The 26,079-nt window shown below is 47.6% G+C and overlaps 6 protein-coding genes across 6 annotated transcripts; 2 read left to right on the forward strand and 4 right to left on the reverse strand.

Moving 5' to 3' along the window:
• Positions 1–3,001: 3,001 nt before the first annotated feature.
• F4817DRAFT_59012 (family A G protein-coupled receptor-like protein) lies at positions 3,002–5,185 on the reverse strand. The gene is made up of 4 exons (XM_049307670.1): positions 4,670–5,185; positions 4,516–4,620; positions 4,283–4,444; positions 3,002–4,226 (listed from the first exon to the last, which is right to left on the reverse strand). Exons 1-4 carry the CDS (start codon positions 4,927–4,929, stop codon positions 3,413–3,415), a joined length of 1,341 nt encoding a protein of 446 aa, XP_049160321.1. The 5' UTR covers positions 4,930–5,185; the 3' UTR covers positions 3,002–3,412.
• Positions 5,186–8,718: 3,533 nt separating this feature from the next.
• On the forward strand, positions 8,719–10,752 carry F4817DRAFT_59037 (uncharacterized protein). Its single transcript, XM_049307671.1, has 2 exons — positions 8,719–10,148; positions 10,246–10,752. Exon 1 carries the CDS (start codon positions 8,963–8,965, stop codon positions 10,061–10,063), a length of 1,101 nt encoding a protein of 366 aa, XP_049160322.1. The 5' UTR covers positions 8,719–8,962; the 3' UTR covers positions 10,064–10,148; positions 10,246–10,752.
• On the reverse strand, positions 10,253–12,033 carry F4817DRAFT_333360 (Fibrillarin-domain-containing protein). Its single transcript, XM_049302755.1, has 4 exons — positions 11,734–12,033; positions 11,524–11,669; positions 10,802–11,462; positions 10,253–10,747 (listed from the first exon to the last, which is right to left on the reverse strand). The coding sequence occupies exons 1-4, from the start codon at positions 11,864–11,866 to the stop codon at positions 10,692–10,694; spliced, it is 996 nt and encodes a 331-aa protein (XP_049160323.1). The 5' UTR covers positions 11,867–12,033; the 3' UTR covers positions 10,253–10,691.
• A 163-nt stretch (positions 12,034–12,196) lies between these two features.
• On the forward strand, positions 12,197–13,556 carry F4817DRAFT_333361 (60S ribosomal protein L17). The gene is made up of 4 exons (XM_049302756.1): positions 12,197–12,364; positions 12,538–12,751; positions 12,895–13,082; positions 13,177–13,556. Exons 1-4 carry the CDS (start codon positions 12,362–12,364, stop codon positions 13,333–13,335), a joined length of 564 nt encoding a protein of 187 aa, XP_049160324.1. The 5' UTR covers positions 12,197–12,361; the 3' UTR covers positions 13,336–13,556.
• A 1,368-nt stretch (positions 13,557–14,924) lies between these two features.
• F4817DRAFT_314554 (uncharacterized protein) lies at positions 14,925–17,431 on the reverse strand (the record flags this gene model as incomplete). Its single annotated transcript, XM_049300417.1, has 2 exons — positions 14,925–17,146; positions 17,416–17,431. The coding sequence occupies 2 exons, from the start codon at positions 17,429–17,431 to the stop codon at positions 14,925–14,927; spliced, it is 2,238 nt and encodes a 745-aa protein (XP_049160325.1).
• A 3,701-nt stretch (positions 17,432–21,132) lies between these two features.
• On the reverse strand, positions 21,133–24,234 carry F4817DRAFT_333371 (uncharacterized protein). The gene has a single exon (XM_049302757.1). It carries the CDS (start codon positions 23,758–23,760, stop codon positions 21,604–21,606), a length of 2,157 nt encoding a protein of 718 aa, XP_049160326.1. The 5' UTR covers positions 23,761–24,234; the 3' UTR covers positions 21,133–21,603.
• Between the last annotated feature and the right edge of the window lie 1,845 nt (positions 24,235–26,079).

Here is a 26,079-nt window from a genome sequence, read left to right on the forward strand (position 1 = left end):
TTACTATCTTATTCAACCCTCATAGCACTATGCTACAATTCTATCATCTTGGCTAAAGACTCGAAGTTAAAATATCTATCTCTGTTAGAGTCCTTACTATAACTAGGTCAAGAGGATTAAATACTTTCAAGACAGGCCGAAAAGTCGAGTTAAAGCGTTACGCCACGAGGTCAAGGTAACATATCCTCTATTATATATGCTCCGGAGAGATAAAGTATTCCAAAAAGCATCAGGTCCTTTTATTAATTGCAATTTTCAACCCATTCAGAACACCACCAGAAGCGAAGAGTCCTAACGTAAGGGTCTAATCTCCCACGAACACGGGAGTCCCAAACCACCCCACCAAGCACCCAACTCCTTGGTTTCCAAAAACAACGTCCTCGAGATCCACGGACCGTAGCAGGATCGCAGCAAACATTAGAATGTATACCAGGATACCCGAACCACGCACGTTTGGAGAAGCTGCAGCCACCCACGCATCGAACCCATGGATCGGGTATTTGTGGCTGGAGACATGGCGCCGAGTCGTCACTCCGCAGCAGATCTTGAGATCTAAGAGTCGGGGCCGTATGACGGCTTCAAGGCAAGCGACTTGGGGCTCAGGTGTTCCTGCGGGTACTTGCTGAGGTAGATAAGCGATGTGTTATTCTATCCTGTAGATGGTCGTCTACGGGATGAGTTGGGAGGCGTTGCATTAGGTGCATATGTAGGGGCCATCCCATGCGCTTGCTTGCTTTTGTACCTGCATATTCATACGCAGGAACAAAATCATGTATCTGCAATGGGTGTTTGCGATTGCGCTTCGGTTTGTCTGTTCCTGTATACTCCTCCTTATCACGTGAAGAGGCTTATGGCTAAATTTGATATTGTCAATACCTACCTAGCATCTCGTATAGTACTTAATAGAGTAGAGCTTGGGCTAAGCATGTGTTTTGACGTTCTCCAGCACGCAGGCAACTCGGACCTTCATCGTACAACCTATGGAAGCGAATCGGCAGATCTCTTCCAATTCCATGGCTCCCCACCGGAGCGTGTTTGCTAGATTTACATGCTGGCGTATAGTACGTGCATGCTGTGGATACATTCGGCCTACCGTTCATCTGATAAGCGCATAGAGAGATCTTTCAGGTATGTGGTAGATACACTTAGGTGCCTGGGTGCCCAACCGTCGAACTCGAGGTTCGTGCCAAAAGAGCGCCTCGACCGCACGGACGACGCCACTGAGAATAGCCGAAAGTGATAGCCTTACGGAGATTGATGATCATAGTCAAGGGGTATGCTTGCGGCTTTGTAATTATCTCGAAAAAATGACCTCATACATGAGTTCGGCCGTTGAGCATGTGAATTCATAGTTGACATACGAGGCTGCTGGAGGAGACGAGTAAAGGGAATATCGAAGCCGTCACAGAATATTGTTTGTTTTGCTTGGCTCGCTTAATCATATAAAGCAAGGCCAGTTAACTCAATGCCGACTATTAAACATGTAAGCACGCTGGCACGATACACGGAATAAAAGTGATAGTTTCTGCCATCCAAAGTCCTAGATATAGTGGAGTGTCTTGAATTTTGCACGTCCCTTGTCACCCCCTAGCAGTCCATAATCAATTGCCAGCGGAACCGAGCACTCTTGGCACGTCATGACAGGTCCAATGTTAGGTCCAATTCGCTAGACCCGAAGCCATGGGCCATAGCTGCATGGAATACGGATCACGACGGTGAGATTTCTGCGTTACCGAGAATTTTTCTCCTTGCGTTCGCCCCGTCGCTTTGTAATCCCACTACTCCTTTTTGACATTTCTCTAGCAAGTTGAACAAGCTGAACTAATAAATATCCAGGGAATAACGGCATTATCATTCCGTTAGATATATCAGATCTGGAAGAGGGAAAGTCTTGTCTTCCTCATTTGGGGATATCACCGCAGAGAACTCGTGTGTTTATGCAGGTACATGGTTCCTGGGGCAAGTAGCTTTACCTTTTCGAGCCTGAGAGCTCAAATTCGTGACACCCGATTGGCCAATAGATCCCCGGGGTGTTTCATGAAATACATCGTATGTACCTACGAGAGAAGTCGAACCTAACTCCCGTATTTTTGAAACTTCTTAGGGAACTTTCCTCCTCGATTTTTACCCCGCAGGTTTTATAGAAAACAGGTTTGTTTTAATGTTAAAACTAATATTGGGAAGGGTTTAATGTGATTAGCGGAAAGACGGTAGTTATTATTTGTTGATTAACTAAGTGAGTAAGTATCTTAAGGATGTATGATGACAATATAGGGTTGTTGATATAGCCAAGTAAACAATAATTCTAGAAACTCTTCAATCTTGCTACGCCTCTCACCTGCGCGAGCATCTAAATCTCGCGTAGTATTTCTTAAGTTTGTGAAGCTATGGTACCACAGTAGCAGATCAGCCTTACGGACGCTATATTCTTACTGGTCCACCTCATATTACTTATACTACACTATAAGACCCTTGTATCTACCATCAGGAACGCAATGCCTTGATGTATGTACGCCAAGGGGGCCCCTATGCCTTAGGTAGAAAACTATCAATCCTAGTGCTATCTAGGCAGCTGTGTTTTTCAAGCAGTGTTGATGGGCCAATGTATTGAACAGTGCGCCAGACAGAACTAGGATAGGCCAGAAGAATACTCTCCGAATCACGCACGATGTTACGTCTCTAAGATGTTACGTCTCTAACTAGATATTCTTCTCCCGGCGAAGATCTTGCCTTTCACAGCCACCTCCTCTCCTTCTCGCTTTAAGCCGGCAATATCGGAAATAAAGAACGCACATGCAAAGAGGAACAAGATACCAATGAGCATGAGACGCTCAAGTCGAATCGCTGGGCTAGATCTATCATTATATTAGGTACCTGCATATGCGGCCGCTCAACTATCGTTGGACCCGATAATTCATACACTTGTAGTATCCGCGTATGTAACTCGGTGCTCGAGTAGGAAGGTTAAAAAGAAGCGTTCGGCCGCACTCGACCCAAGAAAGCTTGAACTTCTCCATATTTTGGCTACTTTAGCGTTGAGGGGAAAGGGCCGACCAACGGATCTTACTCCTCTCGTCCCGCTATGTCAAGGGGCGATACCACCTCATAGCGGAATCACGATTCACACCTATCTTCCAAACCAAGTTTCTATCCTGATTTGTCCCGAGCTATCCAACTGACCTTGGCAAAAGGCGAAACTCAGGGACGCTACAGCGTCTTGGATTCTAGAATACCACATTGGCTGAATCGCGTATCGTTCGGTTAATAATTCATCGATGGCAGAATTTATATGATTACAAGGTTTTGGGACACGCGAAAAGCATCGCTTACCAAGATACATATGTGCACTTCAGAAGCGGGATAAATAATAAAAATATAAATCAAAATCTAATATTTGACACCGTTATATTGCTTACCTTTTAGCATCCTGGCGAGACTGCGACGTCCTGCCGCTATTAGCTAACTCCGTCATTGATTCGCTCTCTATGTCCTTATGTGAGCTTCGGCTTGGAAGCCTGAATGCGAAATTTCGTTTGTCCTGGTGTCCGTTGCCGTACTGGCTCAACTCGCGGTGTCGACCGGTGATATGGATCCGGAGATCCGAGAACGACACCTTCACTGCCTCCCAACTTGTCGCGACGTATATCAGGCAGTTCCAGAACCCCTGAAGTGGTAAAACGATCGCGCTCATAATCTCGAGGGATGCTAGCGCGCTGTTCGTATTGACGATACTGTACACGCGATTCGCTGTCGAGGGAAGCCAAGTGACAAGGAGCGCCGTAAAGAAGAGGATGGCGCACTTGCTATATGACCACGCAGCATTGTTGGCCTCAAAGTTTGCCCTTCTTTTTTGGGACTTTGCTCGTGACTGAACTGCGGATGGTGTCTGCGGCACGTTGCTCTGGATAGGAAGCACGATATCCTCCTCTTGCGCTTTGCTGTTACCTTTTGTATTATTCGACGATATTGTTACCGAGTACGACGGGTTGCTCTTATTCATGCCGAATCGTCCAAGGGGTGCAAGGTCGATTCCACTTCCGCCCTCTTCAGCAGCTTCGGACGTGACTGTTACTTCGGTTGTCTTCACCGAATAGGGGTCGTTCATATTCAATGCATCGGGATCATGAGCGCTGCTGCTGGCGCCAAAATTCCGTAGTTGCTTGCGCTTCTGATATATGTCTTTTCCTGCCCGAATATAAATAGCCATTGTAAGTAAGATGACGACCCTAAGTAGTGTCAGTAATGCCGATCTTAGAAGCATCAATTTTTCCCGAGCCCTTACCAGACAGGACCGTAGAAAGTAATGATCCGAAATATGTCCCATCCTGAGCTAACCCAACACCATAAAGTGGCATTGCCATACATCCTGCCAGCCGACTCTGTTTTCACGAAAACGTAGGTGAGCGCGGGAATGAATGGGATGCCGTAACATATTAAGAGGTACCTGAAGTTGGTATTGCATGAGTTTCCATGTTTAGGTAGCTTTTAAGGGATAGGGGTTGGGTTTGAACTAACCATTTTTCCATCATACGGAGCCTAGCGGCGTCGAACTTGTAGTAAAAAGTTAAGTAGACATTAAATGCCATAGCCAATGTCCAAAAAGCATCAGCGGGCAGGAACCTTGGATAGTTTAGTAAGTCGAGCGAATATGTATTGGCAAATGACATACATTTGTATAAGAAATCCTTGAAATTGGCATCCAAATGTATCAATCTCCGTCACATATCTCCTCGACATCAATGTTCCCACGTTGGTCATCATATTACCGAAGGAGGCATAGAAGACTAGGCGGTTAATAGGCTTATGGAAAGCTTTCGAGAAAGAGAAGGTAATGATAACGAAAAGACATCCCAACAGCGAGAATATGGAGCCAACTCGTTCAATGACGCTGATCGCCTCGAGCTCTCCTGCTGTTAAGTCACGCCCCATTTTCGTATAGTAGTTAATATTAGATTCAAGGGAATTGAGGTGTAGTTGGTTCGATGGTTGGGCTCCGAGCTGATATATCGTACGAACAGGAACGGCCCGCTACCGAGTCGGTAGTCAAATAGAGATGCCGGATCTATGTTTGCTTCACTCGATATAAATATGAAAGCTGCATAACTGGCCGAAGGAACGCCTGAGTCATTAATCAACGTTTGGCTTTCCAGCAGTATGGACTAGTTGACATCATCCATGTGAATGAGATACGCAAACCAATGTGAGTCGTCAAATATCGATAGGGTTGAGTTAGTTAGATGTGTTTGTGATTCATGAATCGTAACGAAGTTTCGAGGTCCACTTGTCCATCCACAGTATCAACAGTCGGGTCTCAAGAGAATCTTATACTCTAGCGTCCACTCACACCGGACTCGTAAACTTATTTGAGGTTGCATGGGTCTAAGCCTTTCCTATCGATGTGGATATTCTTGAGAACATCTTTGGAGGGACAGAATACTAGATATGTATCTCCTGGATTCTGACTGGGATGCCACGCGACTAATAAAGAAAGCCCCGTGTGTATTTTATGCCAGGGCCCAGGTGCTTGACCAAAGCGAACTAGAAGAAGGGCTTCGGCTCCTGAGAGGGTTCCTCAGGTACCAGGACCAATCAAATAAGAAATTGAACAGTAAAGAGAATTTGCGGCAAGTATGTATTGAGAAAGACACAGGCAGAGTAAGCAAGGATAACAGGCCGATTATTCTGGGATTTGACCAGCAATATCAGTCAGAGAAATAGTTACAAGCTGTAGGAACCAGGATGTTTTCGTCCCGGCCTGTAGGGTGTTGACGCTGACGTGCGTCTGTACCCATTCCGTTGACGGACAGAAGTTGTACTACACAGTATGCAAGTGTGGGCTTTTCTGCAACTCATCTCGAGCAGCTATGTAAGGCAACCCCAGGATATGTGGATAATAGTCGAAACATATCCAGGCGAACCCGGCTCCATAATCCCTTAGTAACCTATTACCCCAACTTGGCAGACGATGGTGTTCTCGCCAAGCAGACGGTTGGCACGTCAAAGCGACAGGAGCTAGGAACAGTATGGTTAAGAGGAGCGATTGAAAGTAAAAGGGATGAGACTGCTGATGATACTATGTAGACTATTGGAAAGTGCGCAGAAATGCGCCTTTGTAGTCATCTGTGGATTACATGTGGCTCACCGGAGTAGGGGGAATACTACTGTGATAGGCAATAATGATGGCCATCAAGAAAGCCATCATATTACCGGAGAATCCGACCGTGGATAGGCTGGCTGAAGTAGGGATTACTGATACTACATAGTATAGATAGCGGTTTGCTATTGGAAGAGGGTCTTTCCAATGAGAACAGGCGAATTGGTGTTTGTTTAGGCTGCGTATCGCGTATCTTCTTTAGTTGTTAAGTATGCATCACTTTTCTGCAACGATATGGGTGTGTACATGTTTCAGACGTGAGCACGCTATCCGAATCCTCGTTCAGTTGTCTATGTTTGCGATCGTTATGCTGATGTAATTATACTTAATGCTCACGGTTGGAGATGATGAGATAGTGTGGTAAGATGGAATAAGTGCTGACGCCAACCGTGGTAAGAAAAACCGGCTTGTAGGATATGTAGTTAGCAAGATAGGGAATAATCTGTTTATTACCTAATATGTATGGAATACCAAGCTATTAGAGTAGATTCGTCTATTAAGTAATATGGCACGTGCACGTTTTATTATGCGGCCTACTTCCCAAAACCTACAGGATTTTGATCGAGGTCAACCACGATTTCGCAATCTCCACGTGGTGATCTACTATAAAATGTTGCGGCACAGCCAGCTATAACAGGCTACTTCTAATATGTCTTATACTGTAATAGCAACACGAATTACCAATTCCTCGCTAAGGAGCTGTCTAGGCTCAGTTCAAGATATTCAACGATCAAGATGCTCTACTGGCGCCATTCCCTCGAACGAATACCGTAGCTTAATGAAAGCATAAAAAACGTAGGCTACCTACGTTTAAGGGTTTTTCCTTCTCAAAAGCAGATATACCTAGCTAGTGGATGATAACGACCATAGCTATTCCATGCCAGAACCAAGAGCTATGATAGGCTTCTTAGACAACGGAGTGTACCCAAGGCCTCGATCAACGAGTTCGCACTACGTTCTACGTCGGGGGCCTCGTTGTGGTTTGAGCATTTACCCGGTTCATGCTGCTTCATCGTCCGGAGATCTCCTAACGTCTTGAAAGAAAAGCTACGGTTGGGTACAGGGACGAGATCAAATCCATGACCAAGACTTATACAATTTACAACCATGTACACAGTGCCCATTTTGAGTCGCTCAGCCAAGAACCCGACGACTAACATTATAATAAGTTGACATCTTTCTGTCTTTACCCACTAGAAAAGACTCCCAAGTCAACCTCAGGTATTTTCTTTAGCCGTCCTCCTTGTCAGACTTTGGAATCACCTAGCGTCCGTAGGCCAACATAGGTGCTTGCAAGTCATTTTCGTCCCGGTGCTGGTCCGAAGTCTCTATTGAAACTAGCGTTCCTCATACAAACCAGACAACTATATTTTATTTACTTAATCCCTCGTCTAGCGTCAAGATCCCTTGTCACGTTAGTATTGAAATAACTCCCGGCGTCGGTGACTTCTTTTCGATAGCTTGGGGACCTGGGGGAAGCACTCAAACTGTCTCATGGCCTAGCCGCCAAGCAGTTAGGCATCTTTTTGAATGTCAAAGCGTATGCGAGAACACGCAGGGCCGCACAGAGCACCGCATAATCCGATGTCATCGTCTTTATAAAATCTCCGTGACTAGTAAACCCGCCTGAGGAATCCGAGAATTGCCGCGGGTACTATCTCGGACCCCCGATGCAGGGGCGATCACATCTTCAAGGTTGTGCAGAGCTTCGTATCCTATCGAGATTCGGATATAGCACAATGCAGGTATGTTAGTTGGAACGTCCGCGCGATGTGACTGTGTTGACAATAGGTTCTTCAACACCGTCAAGCATTGTTTCATTAACAGGTATCTATCATTTTCGTGACGGCAAGAGGTAAACCGAGCGCGGTCGGGGTTTTCTCAAGAGGACCTGATGGAACTTCGGGATACTGTCCTCTACGATGACGACGTCGAGGTTTGCTAAAGATTACTTAGATTGATTAAGAAGTTGTCTCTTACATCCTTGGATGAAAGACAAGAACAGTAGAAGCGATAGGCCAACAATAAAAACGAACTTATATGCAAAGTGGCATTACGAGCCTTCCCCAGAATCTCAACCAAGCAAGCATATTACACCCTCACCCAATGCTTCGTCAGACCCAGAGCCGAACAATGGACCTTTATTTTTACCCAGCCAACTTTGTTGGCGTTGAAACTATGTCTCATAATAGAAATTCGCCTAGACTTATAAAGGTCCACGGCTTTCAGCAACCGACACGGATGTCAGACGCTATTCGTTCGTTCAGTTATGACTCTCCCGGCCTTCACATTCGCCATTGTCTACTAAGTGAATCTTGAGAACCGTTGCATGGCTACTGACGAGCTCTTCCGTACTGTCTGAGGCGCTCTTTGTGTACTAAGTTAAATAAGACGACTCAAATACCCTTGCTGTGGAAAACTTCTAGATCTCGCGGTCCCTACGGCATCAAATTTCAGCGTAGTCTCCGTAACCTATGGGGAACATCGTCACTTTATTTAGGGAGACCCTTTCCTTTATTTTCTAGAACCTGCCTACTAACTTTATAACATCTATGTAGTTGGCTTGCACCCTTTCAGGAGATAGAAATCAGAGAACTTCTAAGATGGAGGAAGCTCCCTTTAAGAGTTACCAGGCTCCCCTCGGTCGTCCTAGGAACTGCGGCGTCAATATGTCTGCTAGAATCTCCCCAGCGACCTCAGGTACCGGCAGAACTTATACACGTTTAGCCTAGAAGAACTAGTCATACCAAGAACAAGTTCATCAAATAACTCAGAGAAGCATCCTGGGGTGTGAGTAGTGTAGAAGTCATGGCAAGGAAAAGAAATGACAATAAGTTCCGGAGCCCAGCGACTCGCGCTAACAATAGGCGAGGCCCGCGAAGCGTAAACTTCGACGATGATTACCCCATGGGTGGCCTTGACCCTCCGACCACGAAGGGTCGCCATTCGTCGAAGAGAAGAAGTCAGAACAACTATAATCCGCCGCGTGGCCGTAGTCAGTCGCCATACCGCGGCAGCAACAGGAAAAACAACCGTGCCCCATCCTTCTCGCAAGACCAGCACTCACGAAACAACCACAATCCTCATCACGGCGCCCAAGGGTACAGAACCAACTCCCATAACAACTCCAACCCCAACACGAAACATAACCGCCGCAGACACCCCAGGGCCGCAAGCACAGACAACGCCGACGCCGAATTCGACGAGAACACCAGCATTGACGACCCGTTCAACTCTTCATTCTTCTCCCCGCGGCACATCCACAACGGCGTCTACAAAAGCAAGAACAGCAACAACAACAACATCCGGTCCTGCACAGAATGCAGTTCCGTCCGCCGCGCAAACCTGCGCTTCCGGAACTGGGCCGTGCGCGCCTTGAGCCGATGCAACGAGCGCTTCGCCGCGTGGGCCAACGAGGTGGGAGTCGGGTTTGGGACGGGAGATGAGATGGACTGGCAGCCGGAGCCTGTGGTGCGGGTGTTGCTAGTCGGTGGGGATATGTCGCCTACTTCTACTGCTTCTACTACTTCTCTGCCTCCTATTAGCCTGTCTACGGGCACAGGGGGTCAGCAGCGGCAGCAGCAGCAGCAAGAAGAGCAGATAGGTCCGGTACCAAAGCCTGGGCCGTGGGTTTGGCCCCCTTGGTCTGCGTCAGCAGGATGTCACCCGCCCGAGGCCCTTCCGGCGCAACCACAAGACGGCGGGCTTGCGACGTCCCAGGAAAATATGCCGTGCGGTGGGATATATGGGGGCGACGGTAATGGAACTTTGCCGATCTCGGGCTTTGGATTGCTAGGTGTTAGCTGCGGCGAAGTGTCGGGGCCTCTATCGAATCTCAACCCCAACGTGGGCCTCAACCAGTGGAGCATAAGGGATCAGGGTAGAGCTGGGGAAGTCGAAGACGACTGAAAGATGACTGAATATGTGCAAAGCTATCTAGACAACTCTCTAGATAGTCAAGGATCTATCAAAATAGATAGTAGTAGAGCTAGAGGTATGAATGTTTATGTTAGTTATTTAAGCAAATATTATTCACTAGTACCCAGCTCTACTAGATGTTGAACATCGTAGAACTAAGCTCACTCGATTAGATAGGGGGCGCTGTGGCATGTAGGGGGAACACACGGGGAGTAAATAAAGGTGTTTTTGTCTCGTATACTATGCTGACGGTTGATAAGAGAGTAGAGCTACTGGTCTCGATATGATAGCCAGAATCAGAGTAATCTGGGTTGAGATACTAGATCTTGATAATACGGCGATGTAATCAACATGCCATAGTAACAATGATATACCTTATAACAAGAGATTGAATAGACAAATGTGTGGATCGAACTGCTTGCGTGGTATTGTCCAGATAGACTTTTCCCTATGGAAACTGATGCACAGATGAAATATCAATAAACCGACCCTCCGAACGCCTAGTCGCCGTTGCCTGATGGGAATAACTCCATCCCACGAACCACGTGGATTATGATCGTTACATCAAGACCGTAATATAACACAAAATAGGTTGCTTTCCTCTTAGCCTATAAGGTGCCTAATTCGCCTCTTGGTATTGTCCAATCACGATACAATGATCTCGCTCATAGGGTTCTAGTTACGATAGTTAGTGGTAAGCAACTTTGATAAGAGGAAAAGAACTCATACCTAGTGTCAGTTGTTCCTGGGGCTTGATACGCTCTGCTCTCAGCTTCTGCACTTCCTGCGCGAAGACTGCTTCGGGGGCAGCTGTGCTGTCAATGCAGTTCGCCTTGATAGAGATAACTACACCACCGCCAACTTTCAGGAACATGTGTGCGTTCAGCGCAACAATACGGGCCTGGTCGGGTTGGGCAACATCGGCAAAGATGCAGTCAACCATAGGTACAAGCATGCGATACTTCATGGGGTGTCGGGCATCCTCGACAATAGGGATGACGTTAGTTCGGTTTTGGGCCATGTTGACCAGGTCTCGGCCAGATCGGTGGGAGAATTCAACGGCGTAGACATTTCCAGTAGGGCCAACAATATCGGAAACGTGAGAAACCGAAGTACCAGAGGCAGCACCCAGGTACAAAACCTTGGAGCCGGGCTTCATGTAGATGTTGTCGATACCACCGATAATACCGGCTGCCAACTTACTTCGGAAAGGATTCCAGATTCTGTACTCGACCTTGGTGGTAATAGGCGTACCATCCTCGGCCTTAGTAGTATTATCAATGGTAATCCTCTTCTCGCCGTAGACTTCGATGCCAGGGGCAACGCTTCGGGTGAGCAAGTGGTCCTCCTTGCCCCGCGAGACGAAAACGCCTTCGTGACGGTGGGGCTCCTAAAATATGGTTAGTATGATCATGTTCACGAGCCAGCTCATAACGAGGCCTGTAACTTACAACAACGACCTTGGCACCACCTCTTGCGCCGCCTCTCGCGCCACCGCGTCCAGCACCGCGAGGAGCACCTCGTCCTCCTCTTGGGGGACCGCCGCGACCACCACCACCACGTCCACCTCGGTCACCGAAGCCGCCTCGGCCACCACCTGTAGAATAGATGGTTAATAACTAATATCCTGAAATATATAAAGCTCGCATATTTAAACTTACCTCGTCCACCACCTCCACGGCCGCCAAAGCCACCTCCACCTCGTCCACCTCTGTCGCCAAAACCACCTCGGCCGCCTCTATCGCCAAAACCACCGCGGCCACCGCCTCTACCTCCTCGTGGAGTAAAGCCCATGTTTTAAAAATAAGAAGATTAGTTAAGTATGATTCTTGAGATGTTTGCGATAAGTATTATCGCGTCGTTTGTCGCGTTAGGGGTTTCGCGGAGACAATTGGAGAAAAAGTTATGTTAACTTTAAGCTCCCATAAAATTTCCTTCGAGCTTCAGAAGAAAAAAAAAAAGTTTTTGGAGCTAAAGGTACGAAGTACCGCTGATAGAGTTCAATTGAGAGTTTACATGGCCCGAGCTCCTATCATATTAAAGCCGAATATTTACCGTAAATATTCATGATAAAACTTTGTTATCGATAAAGGAAGAGACGCTTTGACCAAGTGGGGGCTCTTTATCATCCAAAAAAAAGAAAAGGTACGTACCATTCAGGGCAGTAAGCGAGGGCACAATTCAATTTCCACAATTTGAACTTCCCCGAACTTTGACCCTCGCGAAAATCTTCAATCCAACAAACGACATCGAGTCCATCTCCCACCTCAACACCACACAGCAGCCAAGATGGTACGTTTAGAATCCCGCTCGAGTGAATTCGTCGAATGCACATTCGTTCTGCGACGACCGCAATTTCAAATTCGGTGTACGACTTGAGTGCGCACCGTCGACGACTTCTCGCGATGCAAAAAAAGCCCACGAGCACGGGGAATTGGGTAGCTAATAGTGATCTACTCGCATAGGTTCGATACGCTGCCACCGAGATTGACTCCGCGAAGTCGGCCCGCGCCCGCGGCGCCTACCTCCGTGTTTCCTTCAAGAACACCCGAGAGACCGCCCAGGCCATCAACGGCTGGAAGTTGACCCGCGCCGTCAAGTTCCTCGAGAATGTTAAGGAGAAGACTGAGGCCGTCCCCATGCGACGATATGCCGGCAGCACTGGCCGAACAGCCCAAGGTACGAATATCTTATCTTTACGGATTTACCTCTACAAAACTTCAGGGTATTGGTGGGGCGGATAAAAAAGAATTCGATGATATTTGCTATGCGGTTATAGCTATTACATCAAACAAGCAAGCTAACATGGTCGATCCAAACAGGCAAGCAGTTCGGTGTCTCCAAGGCTCGATGGCCCGCTAAGTCTGCCGAGTTCCTGCTCGGCCTTCTAAGGAACGCTGAGTCCAACGCCGATGCTAAGGGCCTCGACACTAGCAACTTGATCGTCAAGCACATCCAAGTCAACCAGGCCCCCAAGCAGCGAAGACGAACTTACCGAGCTCACGGTCGTGTACGTATTCCACACTTGTTTCTTCTGGCCATCAGGTTTCCCAGGGCTAGAAGAAATTTTGCACATAAGCGGTTTTGCTAATGAGCCGTAACAGATCAACCCTTACATGTCGAACCCGTGCCACATTGAGCTCATCCTGACCGAAGGCGAGGAAGTTGTGCAAAAGTCCGAGTCAGTCGTCGGCCGCGAGCCGGCTCACCTGAGCTCGAGACAACGCGGTGCCCGTATCCGCAAGGCCATCACTGCCGCATAGATTCCCAAAATAAGATGACGGGGACGAGGCGGTGAAGGTAGGGGGTGTGACGATTAATGGAGATTAAAGGTTCGGGGTTAAAGTTGCTTTCAAACTCCAGGTGTCAAGGCGGTTATCGTAAAGCATGGGTCTAGGTATTCTCTGGCATGCAACTCCGCGAAATCAAAAATCTTCGTGGATTTTCCCCCAAATAACGCGCAAAAAAGTTTCTGAACGATCATCTCTTGCGTCTTCCGTTTTGATTGTGACGAATTGCTGGCCCTCTACGTGCTTCTATGCTCTTTACCGTAGTCTATTCCCTCCATATGTGCTCTTTGGTCCGACAATATTGCCAACTACTAGCCTGAAAAGCAAGGCAGAATAAGATACAAAATATGGTCTAATTCAAGACGTTTACGCTTCTATTCCTTATATGCCTCTCTTCTTAAACTACTTGTAGGAAAAGACAGACGTCCTCGTCTACTAGAAAGCAGCAAAGCTTACGGATGACTTCCTCATTATATCAGATGAAGAACTATAGTGTAGATCTACTGAGGCATTCCAACTACCATCGCCTCGCTACACCTAAGATCCCACATTTACTTGAACTACGAATTAGTACGTTGTCACATTTCAGAGGAAGCAGTTCAGATAGGGGTATAATCAGTCATTATTACTGAATGTATCTCATCGGGGGTCTACATAGTATGTAGTACCCAGAGACAAGCAAAACTAGCAACGCATCTCAAATCCGTACCGTATCTCTCATATCTCTCAAGCGAGATGAGCCATGAGCATCGTGTCAGGCCAGAAGTATAATACAAGCAGTCCGTCCCCCCTTATGCAAAGTGAAGTCCTCTGTTCTCCCGTCTCCAGAACATGGATAAACGTAACCAATCGCCCGTCCCGTATGGTTCCCAAGGATCCATGACTCGAAAATTAGTTCGTAGAACGGAAAGGGGATATGTAAAAGTAACGAGCTCAACGCAAGTGCGCTGCTGCTGCTGCTACTCGACGAAGTGAATACACACGTATTAGTACGGCTCTTGGTCTCCAAGTGCCTTTCTGAACTTCCGATATGTTTCTTGTCCGTATGCTGTTTTGCCCGTATGCTGTTTTGCAGCCGGGTGATGTGATGCAGAAATCAAATTTCTTCGACGCCGCCGCCGTTGATGCGCGAAGATGGAAACTAACGCCTGATCTGGTAGGTTTTGGAGTATTAATCGTCGATGTCGATGTCGATGTCGACTTCTTGTGGTGTGCAGAGAATTCCTAGGAAAAAAACTAAAGGAAATAGTGGCGGACTAGTAGTCGTCACGGAAAAGAACCCCCTGAACACCGTGTGCTGTGTGCTGTGTGCTGTGTGCTGTGTGCTGTGTGCTGTGTGCTGTGTGTCGCCTAATGCGCAAATAGGTGAAGGTGGTCATGCTGAAACATAAGAAACCGAACTGAAAAACGCAAAGACTGATAGTGAAAAGCCTGCTGAGGTCGATGTGCGTATAGTATAGTACGCAGGCCCTTGCGAGGCGGAATGTAATACATATAGGTGTGTCGTAAGCAGTTCCGAACAACCAGTTTAGTTGTCATTGCTAATTGTTATTATTACCAGCTCAAGGGAGTTTGTACTCCATCTCCAACTCGAATTGCCTCATCATACCCTCGAGGTCTTTTTCATCATCGTCCTGGTAGTCAAGATTGTACGCCGACATGCTGAATTTGTAAGCTTGGGGTTCGCCGTCAGGAACGATGTCCATGAAAGAATCAGCGTCGATGGTGCCGCTGAAGCGGCCGTGGCCAGGGCATGGGATGCCGTCTCGCACGGAAGCTCGGAAATGAGTGATTCCGTATGCATCGGGCCAGCCCGTGCGAAGTCCAAAGACAATTCGCATGGAATGCTCCTCGCGAGGATCAATTAGGTCGTTTATTCGGCCTAGATGTCTGTCCGTGTTGACCTGCATGAAACGGACCAACTTTTGCCGGTTGGCGTTATGTTCCTTGGTTATCATCCGGACACCTTTTCTGAGCTCAACCGGGTAGGCTAGTTTAGAGAAGCGCCTGTTAGAAACGAAACGGGAATCCGGCAGCACTACATAGCCGCAGGACTTGAATACGAGCTTTCGGAGCTTCAGTCGCTTTTCAATGTGCAACTGCGGCTCGGTGGGGAATTTCTCCGAGAAGACGCGCTGTTTGATTGTTGGACCCGGTGTCAGCATGTCGATGACATGAGACCAGGAGAGGGTGAGAGGATCTTTAATCAGGCCCGGGAGATCTATGCCTTGTGGGGCACTGAGTGACCTAGTCCATGGCACATAATCCACATCACGATCTTTCGCACCTTTTGGGAGGGGAGGGCCGGTCAGAGAGACGGTTTCCAACTCAAGAGACTCGAGAGCGTGTTTCTTAGCCATAGTGCGGATGATGCGATAGAATACGTTCGGAGCGAACCAGCAGTTCTTGAGAGACAAGTGTGTAACGTAAGGGAGGATAAGAAGATTCTCCTTTCCTGAAAAGATCACCAGTCGGTGCTTCTTTAAGAATGGCGCTGGTAAGACGTAATTGTTTCTTTGGAGACAGCCAGGAGCCAGCTCGCCACCACAGAGCCACTCAAAATGGAGTCGCTGGATTCGTTCTTGTCGACCGATATGATCGTTGAGTAACTTGAAGACTTTAGGCAGCGCGTCGGTAGGATAAACCTGTCTCGTCTCTATGGTGTAAGAGTCTTTCATGGTCACTGATCTCCAGTCAGGCACAATACCCAGAGACACCTCCCGGAGTTTAGGTAGGTTCTCCTTAGACCAGAAGTCATCGCGGCACAGTAAATGCACATGGAAGCTTGAAAGACGCGCGATATTGAGCTTAGTCAAGGATTTGTAAGATTTGCCGTGGTCGATCACAGTAAATATAAAGCACTGCACGAGGGCTTGCTGTGCTGTAACATGTTGGAATATGAATCTCGCCTGGGTTTCCGTGAGCTGATCCGGTAGCAAACGGTAATCACTGGGCGAAGAGGGAGATCGGGTGACCTTTTCCTCGCCATAACGGCTCACGGGAAGGGGAGCTCGGGTTCGGTCCTCATGGGTAAATTCTTTCATGCTGATTCCTTCAGTCTCTAAGAGTCTCTTCATCGTATCCGATATGACGTTATCGGGAAGTCCCTTGGCAGCTAGTCGCTTTTCTATCGTTTCTAGCTTATAAGGCCTCTTGAAGCTGACCTGAAGAGAGGGCAGTGAGTTGTCTGCGACCGCTCGAATCTGGTTGGGTTCGCCGAAAATTGGTTGCGGACCCGGTGGCTGAAAGAGACTGAGATCCGGGCCTTGGAGATAGCCCAAACCGCCATCGCATGATAAGGCGAATTCATGGATCTGCTTGACCATGCTCAAGACATGGTAGATTCCTTTCGAGCGTTCCAACGAGTTGGTGATCTTTTCCAGGCGTGATTCAGAACGACGACTGCCGGGAACAACGGGCCATCTGTACACACCCCACTCGCGGATCTCGATTTCATCTTCCTCGTCAATTTCGGGAGATGCTATTTCTTGCTCCGTCATTTCCAGCGCCAATCCGATGCGACAGACGAATGGGGCCGCGTGGTTAAGCAGATTGGACTTCATAATGTACTCGGTAATGTCATCAGCGGTCGGACCATCCGGTGAAGTGTCGAACATTAAGCCCACATTGATTACCAAGTGCTGGAAGAATTGATATTGCAACTTTGTGTAGAATTCCCGGTTGACGAGGCGTAGTGTCTCAAGAGTGGCGCGCTTGGGTAAGTACTCTACGATCAAGCAGAATACCTCGACGGGCACGCGGCCCGAAGGCCAGCCAGGCTTGCCTTCTCGAGCAAGTTAGCAACAGTGCTAGTTTATACATGTCAAGGCTTTAAAGGGTAGCGAGGTATATAGGGACACGTGATATAGAAGTAGGGGAGGGGGGGAAAAGGGCAGCATAGTTGCGGGAAGAGGCAGTGTAGGCCTGATATGCAACATGTTTGAAGAAAAAAGTAATTACAAAGAGGATAATAAAAGAGGATGATAGGGATAGGTGTAGTAGTGTTGAGGGGAGTGTAGGTATAGGATGGTGACAAAAAGAAATGTTACTTACGGAGAAGCGGATCCATGATAGACTCTAGTCGTAAGCCAGCACGAGTAGTCTTTCTGTTGATGTTTCAGGAAAAGAGAAGAAGAAAAACAAATGTGTGTGAGGCCAGTAGTTTGTAGTGACAGGATCCGTAATTTTGATGCCTTTGACCCGTAATACCCGTAATACGGAGCGTATCAGGTGTAGCTTGGGAAACTTGGACAAGGCAGAAAAGAATGAGAACAGGGCTAGAAACGATTTGCTGATGCGTGTTTATGAACCCTTGAGAGAAAGAAGACTTTGTTAAGGAAAGGCTAGAAGGGTGTCAACAACACGTGTGGTATGTGGTGTATGCTGGCTGTATGGTTCTGTAGTAGACCCTTATGTTGCCAAAAGGTATGTGCAGTGGAAGTGCGAGTGAGAGGGGAAGAAAGTCCAAGAATGAACTGCAAAGAGTCCAGTACTTGGAATTAGATGGTGAGACAGGTTGGCCTATGAGGCAGAAAAATGTGCTAATGTTGAGGGTGGTGTGGTAAAAAAAGGCAGGCAGAGAAAATAAAACAGTCAGGAACAACAGAAATAAAAATTTTCAAGACGGAGGGGTCGTCGTCGTCGAGAGGCTTTCGTGTTTCTCACGTTGCTTGACTGTGGTTGACGTGAGGGGACTGACGAGGCGAGAGCATGTGGATAGGAACCTGAGAGATGTTCCTTACCCGTGTTAGGTGCTAGGTCCAATAGGTCAAGTGCCTAGCAAATAAATGAGGTTTGTCCTTGACCACTATGGTAGAAAAAAACTTATGGGTAAAACGACGAGCTTGTTTAAGGAATGGAATACGAAATCAGGCAGTGATGGGAAACAAGTACATCAATCTTCTAGTAACATCGCCGATAGACCAGACTTACCAGGAAGTGGAATAACCACCTAAATAGATGGCAACTCGGTAATTATTCGATTCACTATTTCATACCAATATGCTCAAAGCGACGACTATATCTCGATGCCTACCTTTAAATAAGGTACTAAGAGGTTAAGCTGAGGCTTTGAGCCTCAAGCTTGGCTTATGTTAGTTAGAGTTATAGGAACGTATGTGCGTATTGGCACAGACTTAAGAGCTATTAGCTATGTACCTAAGGAAATAAGCTGAAATGTTGTTCATTCTGTTTCACAAGTACGTCAGCTCCCCTCATCAATGCTTGCGATCTTGGACTCTAATCACTTAGGTAAATAAGGTACATAACATAAACATACCTCTCGCACGATCTTCTAAGTCTGCTTAGGTTAGCAGAAAGCTATCGGGAATATATGTAGGTAGGTAAACAAGCTTTAAGGCTGACTGCTTTGAGGGGGGGCCGCTATGTCGTTCACGGTATGTGAAATAGAGGCATGTACTGTGTCTAGGCAATGTACGACTTTAAAACTGGTTATGCGTAATTAAAACTATCACTATTAAAAGACAATAACGTCTGCTAGAGAATCGAAAGATTTAGACAATATTAAGACTTATATAATATTGTCGATTAGTTGCGCTGCGAAAGTTTAGAAGGCTCTTCCTTATAAATGTCTATAAGGTCGATTGTAAGGCATGAGATATTGCCTTATGTTACCTAAGCTTGTGAGTTTGGTCACAGGAACTAACAGACGTACTTTTATGTTTTAAGCTGAAAGGTTATGAAAAGCTTGATTGAGAAGAAAATAATTTTATTATAACTACCTTACCTACCTAGCTTTTATTACAAAGAATAATATATTGAATGCCCATCAGAATCGATCGAATGTTGTAGGAATAGGCGCGTTGCCGCTGTCGGCATTGTTGTTGTCACATTTAAGATGCCGGTGCCGAGAAGGCCGGAGATTTGGGCCGGGGCAGTCACGGAGGGTTGCTACCGCATGTCCCTTGGAACTGCGGAACTGTGGAGTCAAACCCGGCAGCGCATAAGGCGGAGTTAAGGGAAGACTTTGCTAGGGCAGATAGCTTACCAACTTTAATACTACTACGCTACCTACCTAGATACCTAATACTATATACTCTAGGCATCACCGCTATCCAACAAGCCAGCCAACACAACAAATATCAAGGTGAGAGATAGCAAAACTCGGTTATATCGATTCGGAGATTCCCTAGATAGAAAAGAGTACAAGACATGTCTTCTCGAGGAAGCTCTCGATGCCTAGCCGGGCAAAGCCAGGCGCAGGCGCAGTCGCAATCGCAATTTCCAGATCTGCGCCTCGCTCCCGGTCGGGCGTAACAATTTCGTCTGCGGGTGACTGACTGACTGACTGACTGACTTGGGTCTGTCCGTGGGCCGCCGATAGTTCGCTTCCCCCCAGCGGTCCACGACGTCTGCTGCAGCACTGCAGGTCGGCACAGGCAGCAGAGCGTTTCCCGACGCGCGTGTACCTTGCAGGAACTGCTGTTGATAATGAAACCTCATCTAGGTTCCATCTCTGGTCCGAGTCTACGTCCGGTTAGTGTAGAGCCTTGGACAGTCGTCGTGGAATTCTGGGAATTGGCCACATCATAAAATTTTTTCTTCTTCCTATCCCCACATTGCGAGGGCAAAAAAAAAAAAAAAAAGAGCCCAACACACCTGAGTTATGGATCCTTCTCTCTGATGTTTGCTGGTTGTTGAGTTAGTTAGTTGGTCCCTTTTTCTTCTGGGATTCCCAATCACAAACTTCCTAAAATGCCGAATTTTCCGATTCGACCAAACCCCACTGCCCACTGCCCACTGGGCTCAATTTGTTGTTGCGCACAACTTCTACTTCTGTCGTGCTGATTTAGAAGAGGGGCGTGGAGCTAACATATACCTTAGCTATAATTGCCCTTCTTTTTTCAACACATACATACACGTGTAGGCCGCCGACAAGGCAGAGAGGCCAACTTATTATTATATGTAGTTACATGTTTTTTAGGGAAGTTTGGCCCCCTTGTGGTATCCCTCCACTAGGGGATGCAGGCTCCGGATTCCGTAAGGCGAAATGGGCGTATTGCATTTTGCCGCGACCCCCCTCGAGAGGAGTCGCTCCGCTCTGAGAAACATATGACCCGTGTCTAGCAATCAGCACGAGCGGGATTGGAGGATTATATGGGCTGCCGAATCCTACGGCGCTTGGCGTCGCCGTTCGGGAGTTATGGCTGGATACGGAATAATTACGTAGGCCGTTAGGCCGTGGTGTTTTGCTCGAAGGAATGGCGGCCGAAAAGACGTGCTGTTTCTTACGGCAGGCCGGGTTGATCAGGTTTGGTAAGTTAGTAGGATGAAGTAAGAACTAGCAACTTCAAAGTGCAGCATTTTGACGACTCTTGGCCTGTTTAGTTATGGTGTGTCTTGGGCTCAGGACCCTTGATTTGCTAGATTTATAGGATCCTAATGGTCGTGCATCTTGCTTGCAGCAATGAAGATCCCATGCTATTAGTCGTGTAACGTGAGCACTAAATAACCCATCTAGAAGTACTCCTTTGAAAAGATACAACATGTATAATATAATGAGGGATGGGGGTGCAGTTGTCCCCTTGTACATAATAATAACACCGTTCCCCGCATCTAGGTAAATACCATGGCAGATGGCAAACAGGATTGGTGGAACTTAGAAGCAGTCAACTCCATGGACTGGCCGAATAGATCACCAAAAAACTACCAACTAGGTTAGACTGCCCACTTCGCTTTGACCGGGTGGGACGGCCCGCCGAGCTAGTCTAGCGATGTAGATGTGTATGTAGATGGACAAGGCACTTGTGATACGTGACATGACATACATTCATACGTACATTCAAGACCATAGAATCGATACATTAGGTACTCAACTCATTCTTATGGACGACAACGCTTGCGAAAACCTCACTCGGAGTTATAACATTCTGGAATTAGAGCTTGGGGGGTATGAGTATGACCGAACGCCTACAAAGTAGCACAGACAGCCTCCACCTGTAAGTTAACATAGGATCCGTACACGAAAGAGCTATCCAATATTAGCCCTTCCTAGCCAATGGCTAAAACTCCATCGTGATGTAAAATCGCATAAGGGGTATATAAAGTGCGTGAATTAATCAATCTTTCCCAACGCGGTTTGCAAGTCCCGTTGCCCTCCGCAAAACCAAAACTTGACGACATAAGCCACCAGTGAAGTAACAAAGTAAATGAAGCCGTGAGCATAATGGCTATATATATACTGAAGAGGGTATTGCGCTATTAAAAAAAAATCCATGTATTTCAGCCCCACGCATCTTCGATCTCCCAAAGCCTAAGATGATCAAGCTGGCCAGAGTCGGAATATCGCCTGGCAGGAAGATCTGTCCTTGGATTAATGGATGCCGAGCTACGATCTTCGTACACGCCCTCGAACTGAGCCGGTGGTAGATTGGCAGCTTGATCTTTCCACCACAGGTGGAGAACATCCTGTTGCCATCTATTGGTATCGCGAACTCTGAGGCGAGAATGGAAAGTAGACCACAAAAGCTCGGCTTCCATGGGTGATAAATGAAGCTTATGAAGCAACCAACGATTAATATAGCCCCTTTTGTCAACATCTCCAGCCTCTTCAAGTAAGGAATGGATGTTGACCTCGCGGGCCGCATCATTAACATGCTTTTGACGGGATGGCATTCCCGGGGGAAGTGACAGGGCGAGCCGGAGCGATTGTTGGGCTGTCATGGGGAATGCCTCTAGCAAGTGCGTAGGATTCGACAGCAGTTTGGGGAACACCGAATGTGCCAGAGTCTTAGGTTGCCCTTTCGCGTGCGTGTTGAACGGCACATCATCCAGCTGGATATCGTCCTTAAGGACGGGATTGACTCCAAACCCCTCCTCCCGGAAAGGTGTGTTCTTGGGCATTACTCCCTTTTCGCGGCATTCGTTCTCTAATCTTATGACATCTTTCGTGAAACGATCGATATCAAACCGAGCCTTCCGCTCTAGCTTGTCGTAATCCATTAGCATTTCAATGTCGTCTTCCGACATTACTCCCGATCGCTTGAGTTCGAGAGCTCGGTTCTTCCCCGCATCCCCGTACTTCTCCAGCAGCTCGATACTATCAGGAGATAACAAATGAGACTTTCCTGCACTCAGGGCTTTCCTTTTCATCTGGGTATTTACTAGAAGCTCCTTGGCTAACTGTATATTCCGGGAAGCCTCTCGAAGCTCTTCAAATAGAGGATGTATGTCTTCTGGGCGATCACCAGTGATTCCTCGCAGTGCTGAGACCTCCGAGGTCACCGAACAGCTTTCGTCATCAGATTCGTCATCAGATTCATCTACGCCCGCCGCGACGGTATAGAACCTTTGCTCTTCTAGTTCCAACTCTACTTCGCCATGCTGGAGCTCATCTAACATGTCGTCGAAGCGTTGTTCTGCTTCCTGACACCTGAGCTGGGCATCTTGCATATCCTTGAAGAGCTGATCTAGCCCTGGATTATTAGGAAGTATAGCCTGCACGGCAGTCATAAAAGCGAGACTGGTTTCATCCTTCATGTGACGTAGATCTTGAACCTGGGTTCGTTTGAGATGGATGCTGTCGAACATTTCCCATAGGTTAGTCCTCCGATCTCTGAGCCTCGAGTAGTGTTCCGTTAGGCGCCGGAGACCGCGAGAAGCGCGGCCGGACACGTTGTCCTGATCATCGTCCTCATCCTCGGAAGAATCGGTCAGTCTGGTCTCATCTTCCTCGTAGTCGCTCTCCTCACTCTCTGCTCCAAACCCCTTCCAACTGTACGGCTTAGGCTTAGGGCCCCTGACGTCAGGGAGATCTATCCGTCCCGATACATTGTCGTGGATTCCATGTGGAAGCGGTCGTAGTTGCCGGCTCGATGGCACACGGAGGAGGTTCGGCCGATTTTGCGAGTCTAGCGGATAGTTGGCACGGAGAGCATCGGAGATGAGAGACCTTCTGTGGGTTTGGGAAGGTATAGACGGTGACTTCACACGTCGAAAACGAGCAGAAGGTGAGTGAGATTTGCTTAGGTTATGTTGCCGGCGGGTTAAGCCGGTCCCCTCCGCAGCGGCAATGGTTGCTGCTAGCTTCTGTGGCAAACTCTTGGAGATACTAGAGGATGAATTTACGGAGGGTAGGACAGGGGGGAAATGTGGTCGGCGGGCGATGCGGGCATGCGAAGTGTCAGACGTGACGGACGAATCGTCGTTGTCGTCTTCGGAATCAGTCCAACCTTCGGACCCGGTTGTTAGGGTACGGGATAAATCTAAGGGTATGTCCTCGGCCGACATGATAGATAATTGACTACTAGATTCAGTGGAGGGGTCGTATAATACGTCATGATGGCGGTCATATTCGAGGGGACGAGGTTCGAAGCTTTCGAGAAGAGCCAAAGGATCATCAGCCAAATTTACATGACGATGGGCGACGCTGGTAGCCATTCAGGACGTTTCAACTGTGAATTCCGTAGCAGCATCGTAAGGGAAAGAAATGGGTACGTTGGTTATTCTTTTTTCTTTCTTTTTCTTTTCTGGAGACAAGGCTGTTGTTATTTCCTATGGACCAAAAAATCGATAGGTGAGCAGGTGACGCGGAAGTGATGCGAGAGGGTGTTTTGATGCAGATTGACGATTGACGATAGGTAAGGCAAAAAATAGAAAAGAAAACACGAAGGCTAGATTCGAGGCCAGTTACACAAAGCCCACCCCCTAGCACGGCGGCGTAAGTAACTTGACAGCTTGAGTATCAGCTATTCGTAGCTGTTGCAGCTAGGTATTGGGCTTTATTTAGGGAAGATTTAGCACGTGGCGCTAAGGTTTGTCGGAACTTATTCACTTGTATCCCACCTTGGGGGCCTATTCCAGCATCCTACCTGTCTAAAAAGTTACCTAACTAGACTGGTAGTATCTCCCGACTCCGACTCCCCCGGGCGGGACCCTCAGAATCTTAGCGTAGACCCACTCACCATAGCGATGAAAATACCCTTACCCTCTCTGTCCCCCTCCCCCTCCCCCTCCCCCTAGCTTGCCCTACGATCAAATGTCTTAATTAATATCTTAATGTAGTTTCCTTATCTGCATGTGGGTAGGTGCACTGGAGTTAATCAGGGTAGGTAATTGACAATTACTAACTACATAATATAAAGTTATAGTACGGAATAGTAGCTATACCTTTTATAGATTAATAAGTTGATAAAAGTGGTAAAAAAAGACTGGAGCTATCAAACTTCTACTTTACACGTGCATGTTTTTCTCCAACCGTCCAACCGTCCAAGCATCTAAGCGCCTAAGCATCGTGGACAAGCAAAAGAGTTGGGAAAACACTATGAAGCAACCCCCGCCTCATTACACGACGAGGCTCTCAACGTCCACGACCGATTGTCAACGCCTGGTGACATATTATAGATTGTACACAAGATGAGCAGTACTTTAAACAGAGCCTCATCTTGTCATCCTAGATGCATCTGCCCGAATTCTCCTCACGCACCCCTCCGGTCCTCGCACACACCCCAACTCCTCTAACCGTTAACTCGTCCGTCAGTGGTCACTGGTTAGTGGGGGGTGTCGTTTAGAATATGGAGACTTCTGCATTGCTACAGTACATGGCCTGGCCTAGCTGTTTGGCTAGGCCATTTGCGGCTGCTACAACGTATTCGACAACGTACCCTTTACAACGTACTCTTGCAGTAGTGTTATAAGTTAGTGGACATCCCAAGTGGCATTCCAAGTTACGCCAAGTGGCTGCCGCTTGATGGTCCACGATTCCTCTATTTGCTCCCTTTTGTCGGGCTGCAGAGGTTTAGAGCTCCCCTCCCCTTGTCGAAAAGTAAAACGGACCCTAGGGCCTAGGATACCTTAAGGTACCCTGGGAAGACCCAGACTCCCGCTCGCACTCCCGCTCTACTTGCTCCTCTTTTGCTCCTCTTTGCTCCTCTTTGCTCCTCTTTGCTCCTCTTACTTTCTCACTTTCTCGACAATAGAAAGTAACAAGAACTCCCAGACCGGAGAAGAATAGGCAAATATAGGTGGGCCGGCCCGCCAAGGGAGTGAGAATTGGAAATTCCCAAAAAGTTGATAAGAACGCACCACACCCCCTCTCCATTTTCCACCATGCCTTACTAGTCCTTTTTTTATGAATACTGTTGTTTATGTCGCTTTCCGTCGCGACAGTATGTCTCGGGTTTCTTTTGTGTCCCCGTTCTGATAATTAACCGCTTAATTCGGCCGTCCGCTTCTGTTACCTTTCTCTATCCTCGTCCCGCGTCCCCGTCCTATCCTCGATGCGGGCACACTCTCACTTACATCTGAATGTCCCTCTCCTCTCCGGAGAGCCCTGAGGGAAACTCCTCCGTCCGTTATACAAACGCCGAGGTTGCAGCCATTACCATCCCCTCTGATGATTGGCTGCCCACTCTCATGCCTACATGATAGTCTTTGCCTACCTAGGCCTTACAAGCTTCCAATTCTAGTTCACCTACGATCCCTGGCCAGTTCGTCTTCTCATTCCCACATTGTCGACGCTATTTGATTCCTACGAGAGCACTGCATCTTTTTCTTTTGCCGCAAAGCTGTCACGGCCAATGACCTTTAACCGACTATATCACGAGACATAGAGTGTGACTTCGAGCCGTCAAATCAGATAGATTTCTTCTGTCCCTAGAGACATTTGACGTGCTGGCGTAGTGTTCACCAAAACTGTCCCACACTCTTGGCTGTCTTCTCGACCGGAGCCATCCTTATAACGGTCTAGGGTTATTCTTT

The sequence above is a fragment of the Daldinia loculata genome, assembly GCF_022478755.1.
Source record: "Daldinia loculata strain CBS 113971 unplaced genomic scaffold F4817scaffold_16, whole genome shotgun sequence".
Taxonomy (NCBI): Eukaryota; Fungi; Ascomycota; class Sordariomycetes; order Xylariales; family Hypoxylaceae; genus Daldinia; species Daldinia loculata.

Bases quoted from the DNA above. Each gene is read 5' to 3' on its own strand.
- F4817DRAFT_333360 (XM_049302755.1), bottom strand. From the start codon at position 11,866: ATGGGCTTTACTCCACGAGGAGGTAGAGGCGGTGGCCGCGGTGGTTTT. The intron at 11,463-11,523 runs GTAAGTTACAGG...ACCATATTTTAG, and splicing joins GTGGTGCCAAGGTCGTTGTT to GAGCCCCACCGTCACGAAGG. The intron at 10,748-10,801 runs GTATGAGTTCTT...TATCGTAACTAG, and splicing joins CCAGGAACAACTGACACTAG to AACCCTATGAGCGAGATCAT.
- F4817DRAFT_59012 (XM_049307670.1), bottom strand. From the start codon at position 4,929: ATGGGGCGTGACTTAACAGCAGGAGAGCTCGAGGCGATCAGCGTCATT. The intron at 4,621-4,669 runs GTATGTCATTTG...AAACTATCCAAG, and splicing joins CAAGGATTTCTTATACAAAT to GTTCCTGCCCGCTGATGCTT. The intron at 4,227-4,282 runs GTAAGGGCTCGG...GACACTACTTAG, and splicing joins ACTTTCTACGGTCCTGTCTG to GGTCGTCATCTTACTTACAA.
- F4817DRAFT_333361 (XM_049302756.1), top strand. The intron at 12,752-12,894 runs GTACGAATATCT...CGATCCAAACAG, and splicing joins CACTGGCCGAACAGCCCAAG to GCAAGCAGTTCGGTGTCTCC. The intron at 13,083-13,176 runs GTACGTATTCCA...GAGCCGTAACAG, and splicing joins CTTACCGAGCTCACGGTCGT to ATCAACCCTTACATGTCGAA.
- F4817DRAFT_333371 (XM_049302757.1), bottom strand. From the start codon at position 23,760: ATGGCTACCAGCGTCGCCCATCGTCATGTAAATTTGGCTGATGATCCT.
- F4817DRAFT_59037 (XM_049307671.1), top strand. From the start codon at position 8,963: ATGGCAAGGAAAAGAAATGACAATAAGTTCCGGAGCCCAGCGACTCGC.